At 35.4% G+C, this 11,877-nt stretch overlaps 1 protein-coding gene across 1 annotated transcript in view; it reads left to right on the forward strand.

The window, feature by feature from the left end:
* Positions 1–4,288: 4,288 nt before the first annotated feature.
* LOC122078536 (uncharacterized protein DDB_G0275933) overlaps positions 4,289–11,877 on the forward strand; it is an 8,988-nt gene continuing 1,399 nt past the window's right edge. Inside the window, exons 1-2 of the mRNA XM_042644552.1 lie at positions 4,289–4,613; positions 5,297–5,444. Coding sequence (XP_042500486.1) covers positions 4,559–4,613; positions 5,297–5,444 — 203 coding nt within the window. The 5' untranslated portion in view covers positions 4,289–4,558. The remainder of the gene's footprint in view (positions 4,614–5,296; positions 5,445–11,877) is intronic.

An 11,877-nucleotide genomic window follows, 5' to 3' on the forward strand; every position in this document is an offset into this window, starting at 1 on the left:
GCCGGCTTCTGTGCTTGATTATCACTCTGGAGCTGTTCATCGAGGAAATATCTGATCGGATGATCTTGACGGTTCACTCTGCATACCTGTCAACATTTTCTGAGATCTACCAAAAGAAAAACATTTTCTGAGATTTTCCTCTTTTAGAATCTGAGATCATTTACCAAATGAAACTTTGGAATTTTATTTTTTTGGCAGGTGTTTTCTATATGAGAACTTTCCCTCGCCAAGACACAAGGGCGCATGCTCCATGAAGGAAAGGTGGTCATTCCATACCCCTTGTATGTTGTATCTATTGCGAAGGAGAGCTCACACTTATAAAATTTTGTCCCTTTTTTTTTTATTATATATACAAATAAGAAAAAAAAAAAAACTTTGGAAAATGGTGTCAGAGAGAGAAAAAAAAAATTATTTTTCAAATCTTCATTTTTCATTGGCAAAAGTTCCCCCAAAACAACTGTTTCTAATACTTTTAAGGTGATGTGATTTTCTAATCTGTTTTCCGAAGGCAGGGTAAGAAGGAATCTACATACTGCACCAATGAGTTGAAAAATAGTAAAGGTGAAACTAAAGCAAATAATGCAAAACCTACCTCCACTATTCGGATCAAGGTTTGCCATCACAGACCAATCCTTTGTATCGCTTTACATTCTTCAATGCTATAGACAAAGGAATCTATAGCATCTGAGCATTTGCATGGTGTTGACGAGGGTATAGGGAAAGCCAATGATTGTGGAGAAGAGAATGATCAGTAGCATAATATGGATTAAGCTAGTAATGATGCAGACATAGCGGGAACAACTTCTAGAGTCACTGATGAAACAAAGTGTTTTGTCATATATTGGGATGAGAATTGATGACTCAAAAGTAGTCTACTCTTTCTATAATGATTATGCCAATATTAGAGATTTTAGTGTTTGCATGCATTTGACAAATTATTTGAGGAAAATGGAGTCAGATGGATCAAGACAGGTTATGCCAAAGAGGTTCTTGTGCTATGAAGAAGGTTTTCAAAATGTAAATCGCAAGAATTAAAAGGGAAGAGAGGTACACCATCGAGAAGAGGTTAGGCTTGGTTGTCCTACATTTATTATGGTTAGAGCTAATTCTAATGGTTGGGTTATTGAAACTTTTGAGGCAAATTACAATCACCCATTGGTTTTTCTGCGCCAAATATTGAGACTATGATCACACCAACATTTATCAGCTGAAGTGAAATTGCTAGTTGATAATCTCTATAAAACTGGTTTAGGTCCTACACAAATTACTGATGTTATTGTATAAATCTTAAATAGTCAATGTAATATTGGTGTCTCATAGTGGATGCTTAAAAATTATATGAAAATAGATGAAAGGCAAATGACTATGGAAGACTGCAATCTGTTTTAACCTATTTTGACTCCATCTAATTAAGGATCTTTGATTTATTTATTCCATCAATGTATATAATAATGGGATGCTAAATGGAATTCACTGGGTTGATAGCAGAGCGAGGTCTACTAATGAATTGTTCGGTGATGTTGTGGTGTTGTCACAATGTACAAGGAGAACCGATATCGATGACCATTTTTTGTCATTCACATCCGTAAATAACTATGAGAAATCTATTTTATTTGGATGTGGTTCGATTGCCAATGAAACAAATGAGGCATTTGAGTGGTTGTCCAAGGCATGGATGAATGCAATAGAAGACAAAACACCAAATGCCATTACCAATGAGTTCACCGGTATTATATCTATTGTGGCAAGGGTTTTTCCTGATGCAGTACATCGATTTTGCTCATGGCACGTCACAAGACATGCCCTACAATATCTTCGTCCTTTATGGTATAGAAATCCTGGTTTTAAGATGAAATGGAATGAGTGCATCTATTGTACATGGACAGAGAACAATTTTCTTATATGATGGGAACCGATGATGGTAAAATATAACTTGAATGACAACTCCTGGTTGAGTAATAAGTTTTCCCAAAAGGAGCATTTGGTGCCATGTAATTTGAACATTTTTTTTTGTTGGTTAATTAACTAAGTATAATTCTAATAATTTTTACAAGCATGCAAAATAAATGTTTTATTTCAAATCACCCAGGGCAGTTGCCAGTTTTCATTGTTCATACAAACACTATGAGAATTCATCACAACCAAAATTGAAACTATTTTCATTCATCACCAAGTATTATTAAATATGTCATCGGGAGATCAATCTGTGGCTCGGCCCCTACTTCTTAACCTATCGATTTAGTTGTTAATTTAAGCTTGCTATGTCATTTTCTCATTACTTTGTCTTCATTCTTATCTCTATTTTCCCCACTTTTAAAGCAAAAGTAATATATCCTTTGAGAGGGTTGCCTCATATGGCCTATGTGCTAATATGTTTCATTATTGGATACGAGCTGTTTAATAATTTATAGGTTGTAAGGTGTTTTATCATTGCATATGAATTTGATGCATGGAAATTAGATTTTGCCTTTTGGTTCTGCAAGATTCACCAAGTTTTCAGAGAGAAAAATCGAACCTTGGCAGAGAGGGGTTAATTGAGCACTTGCAGAGGTGAGAGGGGTTGACCGAGCACAAGGCTTCACATGAGAAGGCGTGAGGTTGATCGAGAGGTAGCTTTTTCCTTCTCTTCTACGTGATGTTTTTCTTCGAATAGTAAGAACAGAGAGGCACAAAAGTTCAAAGGCGGATCCCAATTGAACCAAGCTTTAGAGGAGCAAAGAAAGGGGAGTAGGGCTCCTCTCTTGTGAGGGCTGGGGGAGAGATAGAGAGAACTGAGCAAAGGCTGACATGTCAGGGGTAGAGCATTAGTATTAAGTATTTTGAGGTTGTATGTCTTATATTATAGTTAATTAAATAAAGGGTTGAGATTCAACAAGTCTAATTGGACGATCAATATTCGCTAGCTCACCTTATTCTTAGGTAACCTACTAACATGTCTAACCTTTTTCCAATTAAATAACTAAATAAATACAAGAGTGAAGAGAGTAAAAATGCATGTTTGGGCTTGTTGGGTGAGTTTAACGCTCTTATTGTGATCCCAATTGAATTCTGACTCTTAGGTGTATTTTGGGAATTTTGAAATTTTATGGGGATTTATCTCTCTCTCTCTCTCTCTCTCTCTCACACACACACACACACACACACACACATACACACACATCCAAGGATTTCTCTGGATTCCAAGCCTTTTCCATACCTCAAGAGTGAAGTGGGAACTTCAAGTGTGAAAAAATAAAGAGGAGACACACACACATCCAAGGGTTTCTCTAGATTCCAAGCCTTTTCTATACCTCAAGAGTGAAGTAGGAACTTCAAGCGTTTAAAAATGAAGAGGACAAAAATGGATTTCTCTGGATTCTAGGCCTTTTCTATATCTCAAGGGTGAGGAATGAACTTCATGTGTGAAAAAACGAAAAGGACGAGGTATTTTGCGAATTACCAAGAAGGTGGGAGTGTGGGACCACTAGAGGAGATTTGGCGGCATGTCCAGGTCTCCTTGGATGGATCCACTAATGGGTTGGCATGTAGTAACCCCCGAATGGCAAAAAAAAAAAAAACCATGATTTGTTGGAAAACCAATTTATTGGCTAAAATTTGGACAACGATCTTTAGAGATCCAACAGTCAGATTTTAATAATTCATATATCTTTCGAAAGGTATTTGAGAGTACTATTTAATGATGTAAAAATCAACCACAAATATGGCCAAATATGCCTAAAGTAAGCCACAAAAAATAAGTATTTTGATTAAATGATGGTCAAATAATGTTGTATTCACACCAAAGTCTGGAATTAACCTCATCATGATAAGCAAAGCTTTCCCAAAGGTTTTGTTCCATTTAGATGATGTTTGGACAACCAAATCACCCCAGGGGCAAAATGATCATTTTCTGTCAGTAGATTTATAGGAGCATTGTTGGGCTCAATTGAGCACTGTCGAGAGATCCATTGGGTTGGAAAATTTAGTATATACATTTTTTTTTTTTCGTTTATATTTATAGATCCAGGATTAGGCCAGGTCGGGCTCAGACTAAGGCCTCAACCTAAGTCTAGCCCAGAATTCTCAATCTTGGACCGGCCTGTTTGCTAAAAAAGCCCAACCCAACCCATGTTGGGCTCAGGGCTCACCGGCCAAACTCGCAAGGCCAGGGCATTTGTTACCTATCCAATAATGGCTATAGCAATGATCAAATCAGATCTCCATGTTGGGTACATGAATTGAAACTGGATCCTTTAGTGCCACTGGAGACTCAACATGCATCCAATAGTTGGGAGAACCCAAACACACAGCCCAACACACTGGCACGTATCCTCATGCGTTCCCAGTTGTTGGATAAACTCCGGACTTCCAGTGGGAAACGATCGTAACAGGCCGCGCCTGGGCGTATTCTTGCATCCAAACACTCCCGTCACCGGTCTGTCTGCACGGCTATCTTAGAAATCTTAGAAATAGGAAAAAAAAAAGAAGGAAAAAGGAGCCTTTGAAGAAAAACCTTCAGCCTTCGAAGAAGAAGCTCAGAGAGTAGAAAGTAGAAAGTGTAATTTGGTATCCATTATCGATGGGATATGTTCAAGAAGCCAGAGAAAATCATGTCAAGAAGAAAGTAGAAGAAGGTATCTCATTTCCAATTTCTGGGTTTCTTTTTTCTGAAAATCTTTATAATTTAATCACGTTAGTCAACTTCTGTTAATTTTAAGGGTTTGATAGTAACTGATGCTCATTTCATTTGGTGTGTCTAGAACTTCTTTTGTAATGTAGTCTTCATGGATATTTGATCGCTCAACATTGTACATACCGATTTATGCCTGCTTTAGTTGAACTTACATTTAATGGAATGCTGAAAGAGTAAATATTTCGAATTTTTTCTTAAATTTTTATTGTATCGGGAGTACGAATCTCTGAATCAATACTTAAAATTGATTACAGAATGAAACCGAAAATTTCAGGGGGAAAAAAGAGGAAACAAGGAAAAGACAATTGAAATCAGTCCAAACACAGATGGGGTTCTTCTAAAACCATTTCAATTGGATTTGTAGAAGCTTATCAATCAAATAAATACAATTACAGTGAAGCTACATAATAATGCTTTTAATTTTTAAGGTGATCATTCTTAAGGGTTAAGGTGAATGTCACTAATCTGCCAAATATTATCATTTACAATTCAACCCAATTCATCTAAGCCTTATTCCTAATGGGGTCAGTTACATTGATCCTGTTTTGCCATTCAACTGCAAGTTATCAAGTTTATAAATTTTAGTTCTGATTTATATTAACCCATGGTTATTAAACTTTACAGCTTTACGTAGCAAAATGAAGCAGAAGGCGCTTAAAGAATGTGATCAATACACTAAAAAGTATGCTGAATGCGCTTTAGGAAGAACATTATCTGTTGTCTGGCAGTGTCGCAAACAGGCGAAAGAGTTGAATGATTGCCTGCATCAGTAGTAAGTTTAATTGCTACCACACAATTATTTTTTTGCATTTGAATGAACTTCCCTTTCACTTTAGTCATCACTTACATTACCATTTGATCAAATCACATTTATGAACAAATTACTAGATGCTAACTGAGGGGTATAAATCAATTAGTAATTGAGCTAAGAACAGGTTGTTGACATAGTATTTTCTCACAAGAAATGAATATTGGTTGCCTGTTGAGAAAATGTTAAATATGGTGTTCTACTGGATAATGTTAACATCATGATCTATTTGGATCCAGTAAGGGTTAATGAAAATTTTCCTAGTGATTCATGGGGTCTTACTTGAGGGCAGTTACTAATAATGGAGACATCTAAGATTCATGGGCTGTTGGTTTGAACATTTCTGTTATGATTTTGCTTTGAAAATTTCCAGAGTACCTCTTCGTTTGGAGGTCACTTGGACTCTCATCCAAAGTTCACTGACATAAGGCATGGAATTAAATTTCTTATGAGAGAGAGCTTGTTTTCCCATCCAATACTTGCGTTTTTCCTTTTTCACCCCCTTAAGTCCACTTCCGGTTGCACTTTGTTTGGGAAAATGGTCAGAGAGAAATGAGAGGAAGTTCCAAGGATAATTGGTACTGAATATGATGGAATCAATTCATCCCTAAGGAAGGTTTCAGATTCTAACCCCACAGGCAGAATTGTAGTGCATGAAATGAGGCCAGAATATGAGAAATTTAATAGCAGTCAATCAATGCTTCAGATCAGCATTCCAAGTGAGGTTGAGTATAGGAGAACAACATCCCAAAATTTGGCTTCGATCCAATAGCAGGATTGAGAGATATATGAGGGAAACCAAAATCGAAACTATGATTCCATATTTAGAAACAAAACTATATCATCACTACCACACAACGGAACAGCATCAAACCTCGTCAAATTCCCCATTCAACATGAAGAACACAATAACTAAAGACCAGCATCATCCATTGGTCATATTGCTCACTACATCAATTCAACAAAATAGAAACTATATATCAGGATTTAGCAACTAACAAGAACAGTCAATCCACAAGCCTGATCCGGGTCAAACTTTAACCAACTGGAATGTCTAGCCACTGGGTCTTAACCCCAAATATCATAAAGATTCAATGGCTAGATGATAAGATATTACCAGGTTAAGGTTGCACCAAAAAACACCAAAACAGAGGTGCCGCCAGTCAGTATATGTGGGCAGCAGAGGCACTGCCAGATCCAACCCTTCCAGTGATAGTGGTAGTGTAGCTGGACCAAAGCCAAGCTGCATACAAAGCCGATACAGTGTAGTCGTGTGGATGGATACCGAAGCCAAGCAGATATTGTGAGATTCACATGTATATGTATACAACACCACAGCCAAAGAAGTCCTTTGGAGAAGATGGCCTCATGTATATGATGAGGGCTAACGCTGGTTTCCATGATTATCCCAAAAAGAGTGGGAAGCATTAATGATTCAGCAGCAACCATAGAGAACACACAAAAAATAGGGACCTATTGTGTCTTCTTTGACAGCAAATAAATATGTACTAAAAAAGGATCTACTCAAATATTCTCTGCAATTTGGTTCAACACTTATCAACTCTTGATGTATGTAAGAGAGCCATTCGAACCAGCCAGGCTGGTTCAGCTCTGATTTGGTTTTCTTTGGTCCAGCCTTCCCATCGAACCAGCCCAGATTTGGTTCAGATCTGGTCTTGATGCCATTGATCCAACACAGCAGGGTGGATTTCCTCTCCATCGAGTAAACAAACTTTCTCCCAGATTTTGTCTTTATGTGGTTCTTCTAGAAGGCCTACAGCTATCATGATGCATTACGTGCTTATGTGTACATTGTTGGATTGTAATGGGTTTGAGGGGTGCAAGTCAAAATTCCTCACCTATGAGAGACATGAGGACTAGTATTTTGATGGTTAGCACACATAAGGTGTGGGAAGCCATCCATGAAATGACCCTGTATATATTGAGTGTTGATCATAATGACTAATTTTCCATTGCTAGTGACTTGGCAATTACGGAACTGTACGTGTACCTACAAACTTCCAGTTTGGAAAGATTCATTATCAAATAGGTTTAACAGAAACATGTTTTATTAATTAATATAAAAAAAATTATCTATTTTCTCTTTTTGCAAAATCAATTTTGAATTGCCTATGAAATGGGAAATTTTGTATTTTTGTTCCCTATTTCTTGTTTGGGCCTTGACAGGTACCTGTCAAGGTAAGCCCAAGGGGCATTTTGGATGTGGACATTAGGTGACTAACATCTCATTTAGAGAGGCAATTTATGACCGGTCATTTCCACCATTGAGATAGGTTTATCTCAAAGTATCATAGACAAGGGGAATGAAAAGCTCGAAATACTAGGTTGTGGTATACCTGTCCAGTTGGGGTGAGCAACCTAATTGCTTGTGAGATCCTTGGAAGTGACTACATTGTTCTTTTATCATCTACAATCCTCTTTTATAATTCTTTCAACAAGGCCATAATCTCCAAAAGGTATGTCATTTTCATTTGTTCTTATTAAACAATCAATTGAAAGGAATATATTTTAGGACCTTTTATTTTATGAGTTTGAATCAAATGATTTGTTGTACGTGATTCTCCTAAGATTTTTTTTTTAACAAAATAAGCATGATAGCTCTGCTAGACTCTTATGTCCTAACTCCTAAATGATTCCATTTAGTGTTTATGGTCTGTGGATTGTATATTCTTTTAATTGTCCTTTTGATTGATTTGATTATGTGTTTGTATATATATTTAACTGAAGATCTTTTTTGTTTGACTTCCAGTGGATGATGACTACTATTTTGTCATCTCAATGAAAAATCTGGTTTTGATCTTGAAGAGTGTTGATTTTCTTTAGTTTTTGTTTGCTATTTCACAAGAAAGCTAAAAAGATCCACCATATAGGATGTGTAGTTGATGCTTACATGGGACAATCAATGATATTTTGTATTGAGAATTAAAAAGTCATTTTGGAATTTGAAAAGACATTGACAAATGGAAAAATGTTATTAGAAGTGGGGAAAAAAAATTGGAATTGAGAAACTCATTGGAATTTGAAAGATGTTTGAAAAGGACTTATTAAAAGTTGAAAAAGTTTTTTGATATTTAGAAGGCATTTTTGAAATTTGAAACTCACAAAGGTTATATTGAATGCTAAAAAAGGCATCATTACAACTTGTTATTTCAAAAGTGAGATGATTTGAATAAAGCTTATGTATCATAGATTGCTGGCTCAATTAGCCATTTTCTAGCCATTGGACATGTAGCTCAAGCCATTTATTATGAAGCTTTATTTAATCAAACTTTTTTTTTTTTTTTTTAATTAAAGATTCTTTGAATTTTTCTTGTTGGGCTTTGCTTAACCCATTCATGTCAATTCATTTTGGACCAAATAAAATTAAATAATTTTTTGTTCCGCATATGCCCTCAATTTTAGTGGAAGTTTGTTTTGGCATGTGTTCTATTGATGCATATACCTAATCCTAGTGGTTTCAGTGGGAGTATAGGTTTGGGCATTTGGAGTTGATAGTTTTTGGGATGCCTTTTTCATTGTTACGCTGCTTAGACATGATGACACTAATCGGTTAATCACGTGGATGAGATATCCTTGGATTGATAATTAATTTATGCATTATGGTCCTTGAATAACTGAATTTTTTCCTATACCCATCGGATACGAAGAGGGTTAAGATATCATAAAACTGTTTAATTTTGCCACATTATGTCCAATGTTTATTTTTGTGTAAAGCTGTAATGGGTCTTAGTCCCCAAGCTTATTATGCATGTTGCATGCTTACGATAGATGGCCAATTCTTGAACATATCTGGTATTATGAAAAATTGCATCCTTGCTGGACCCAATTATACTGAATGGAGGCATAGAATTGTTTTGTTCGTCGGCTTTCATAATTATTTTCTTTATATTAAAGAGGATTGTCCTCCTGTACCAAGTGCACATTCTACTAAACTTGCTAAGTACACTGTTAAGAAATGGATAGAGACTGATAATAAGGTGAAATATTTAACTTTGGGATACATGACAAATTCTCTTACGGTTGGTTTGGTTATATGAATAGCCCCTCTGCTAATGCTATTCAAGATAGTATTGAACTAGAATTTGGCAAGAAATCAAGCCAACATATTGAAGTCTCGTGGGAAAAGTTCGTTAGAACTAAATTATCAGAAGAAGAGATGCTAGAGAGCATGGGAACAAGATGATTCATATTGCTGATGAATGAGGTCTTCAAAGAAGAATAGGTGATGAGAAAACAAAGATATCTACTATCTTTATCCTCTTTGCCTTATTCTTATGAAACTAGAAGGTATTATATTTTGTTTCTTGTTTGGAATTTGGATTAGACTGTGGATGACCACTTATCCAAGGTCACTAGTCATGAAGATGTTAAACTAGAAAGAAGGATTTTGCAGTTGATGCTATAGAACAGATTCTAGATAGACTCACTAATGGAAAGAATTATCGGAAGAAGAAAAATTTTAACCATAGAAATAATATTGACAGAAGAAAAAGAGAGCCAAAGTGAAGCAATATGTGGAGTTTTAACAAATAGTTTGTTGTTGTTGTTTCTATAAGAAGTCTGGACATAAAAATTCTCAATGTTATTCTTTCTTAAAGTCTGATGGAAAACAACCCCATTTTCCACCCTTAAATGAGATTAATACTACAATTGAAATCTGGATCTCGGTGGGCTGATTCTGGAGCACCTGTGCATGTTTCTAATACTTTGCAGGGGTTTAAGCATTTTAGGAGAATAAGTGATAATACTAGTTTCATCCATATATGAAATGATGAAAAAGCACAAATTGAAGAAGTTGGAGTTCTTAAATTAGGAGAATAAGTGATAATACTAGTTTCATCCATATGTGAAATGACGACAAAGCACAAATTGAAGAAGTTGGAGTTTTTAAATTAAAGTTGAATAATGGAACAACTTTTGATCTAGTTGATTGTTTGTATGCTCCTAGTCTTAGAAGAAATTTGTCATATGCTTCAATATTGGAAAAAATTGAATATGAATTTTATTTTAGAAATTGGTGATTATTAATGTGTACCCAACTTATTTTATGTTTATGTTGACAAGTAGTATTATCTTGGTAATGTTGTGTTACATGGTTTTAGAAACAACAATATGTATCAAGTGGAATTGTCTAGTAATGTTGTATGTGATGTGGATGTCACTATGAAAGATGATACTACTTATCTTTGACATTTGAGACTGGGGTACATCAATATAGATAGAATTGAAAAATTTATGAAGTCTCGCATATTGACTAGAGTAAGTAACTCTAAAAAAGTTCCCAACTTGTGAAAGTTACTATTATGGAAAAATGATTGAAAAGTCTTATACAAAAGGTGAAAGATGTTCTCATGTTTTAGAAAAAGCTACATACTGACGTATATGGACTTGCGAACATCATTGCAAGAGGAGGCTTTCCCTATTTTATAATTTTCACCGATGACTTTTCTAGATTTGGTTTTGTATGTCTAATGAGGCATAAAATTGAAACCTTTGAATTTCTGAAATATTTTTTACATGAAGTTGAAAAGTCAACTGGGCAAGGTGATTAAGCCACTAAATTCAGGTAGAAGTAGAGAATATTTGTTTGATGATTTTGAGATATATTGATTTGAAAATGGTATTAAAAATTTTTTGTATTGCACCTCATACTTCAAAGTGATGGAGGGTGAGGGTCTGTAGAGAAAAAGGGAGAAATCTCTGAGAGAAATCAGAGTTGTAGGGGAGAAGAGAAGAATGTCACAAAGAGAGGAGGAAAAGGGTCACACGTCTTGCACTATACCCGACACTAAAACCTTCAATTCAATTCATCATTCAAAATCTGTTTAATTACTTGGGTTACATGCCTTTATATAATAAATTGAAATTAAAACTTGCCTAATAAAAATCTAAGACTGAAATTAGCAACCTCTAATTACTTCTTAAATTCTAACTTATGAAATTAGAAATCAAACAAACCCAAATTGGTGACTCCCTAATTGACTAACAACTACCCAAAATAAAAGATTGCAAATATTTCCCAAATAAAATAAAATCCTAAAGATCCTAATGAATCCAAAAATCCATTCGGATCCAGATCATCTCGGTTGAGATTGCCCGAAGGGTCAACCCGGTTCAGCCTCAATTCTGCATCACAGAGGCTGGCTAATGGCATTGCAGAAATTCGGAATCAAACTTTCCTTGATATGGTTTGATCAGTGATGGCTAAAGCAAATTTGTCAACTTCTTTCTAGAGATAGTCCTTGTATGCAACTATGACTTAATCAAATGGTACACGTTGCTATAGTAATGGTACAGTTCATTGGATCTATGATTTTGCCATTAATACTGCATTAGATGAAGTCAAAATCATAAAAAAGACCTTTTTTTTTTTTTT

Source organism: Macadamia integrifolia, chromosome 5 (genome assembly GCF_013358625.1).
Source record: "Macadamia integrifolia cultivar HAES 741 chromosome 5, SCU_Mint_v3, whole genome shotgun sequence".
Lineage (NCBI taxonomy): Eukaryota > Viridiplantae > Streptophyta > Magnoliopsida > Proteales > Proteaceae > Macadamia > Macadamia integrifolia.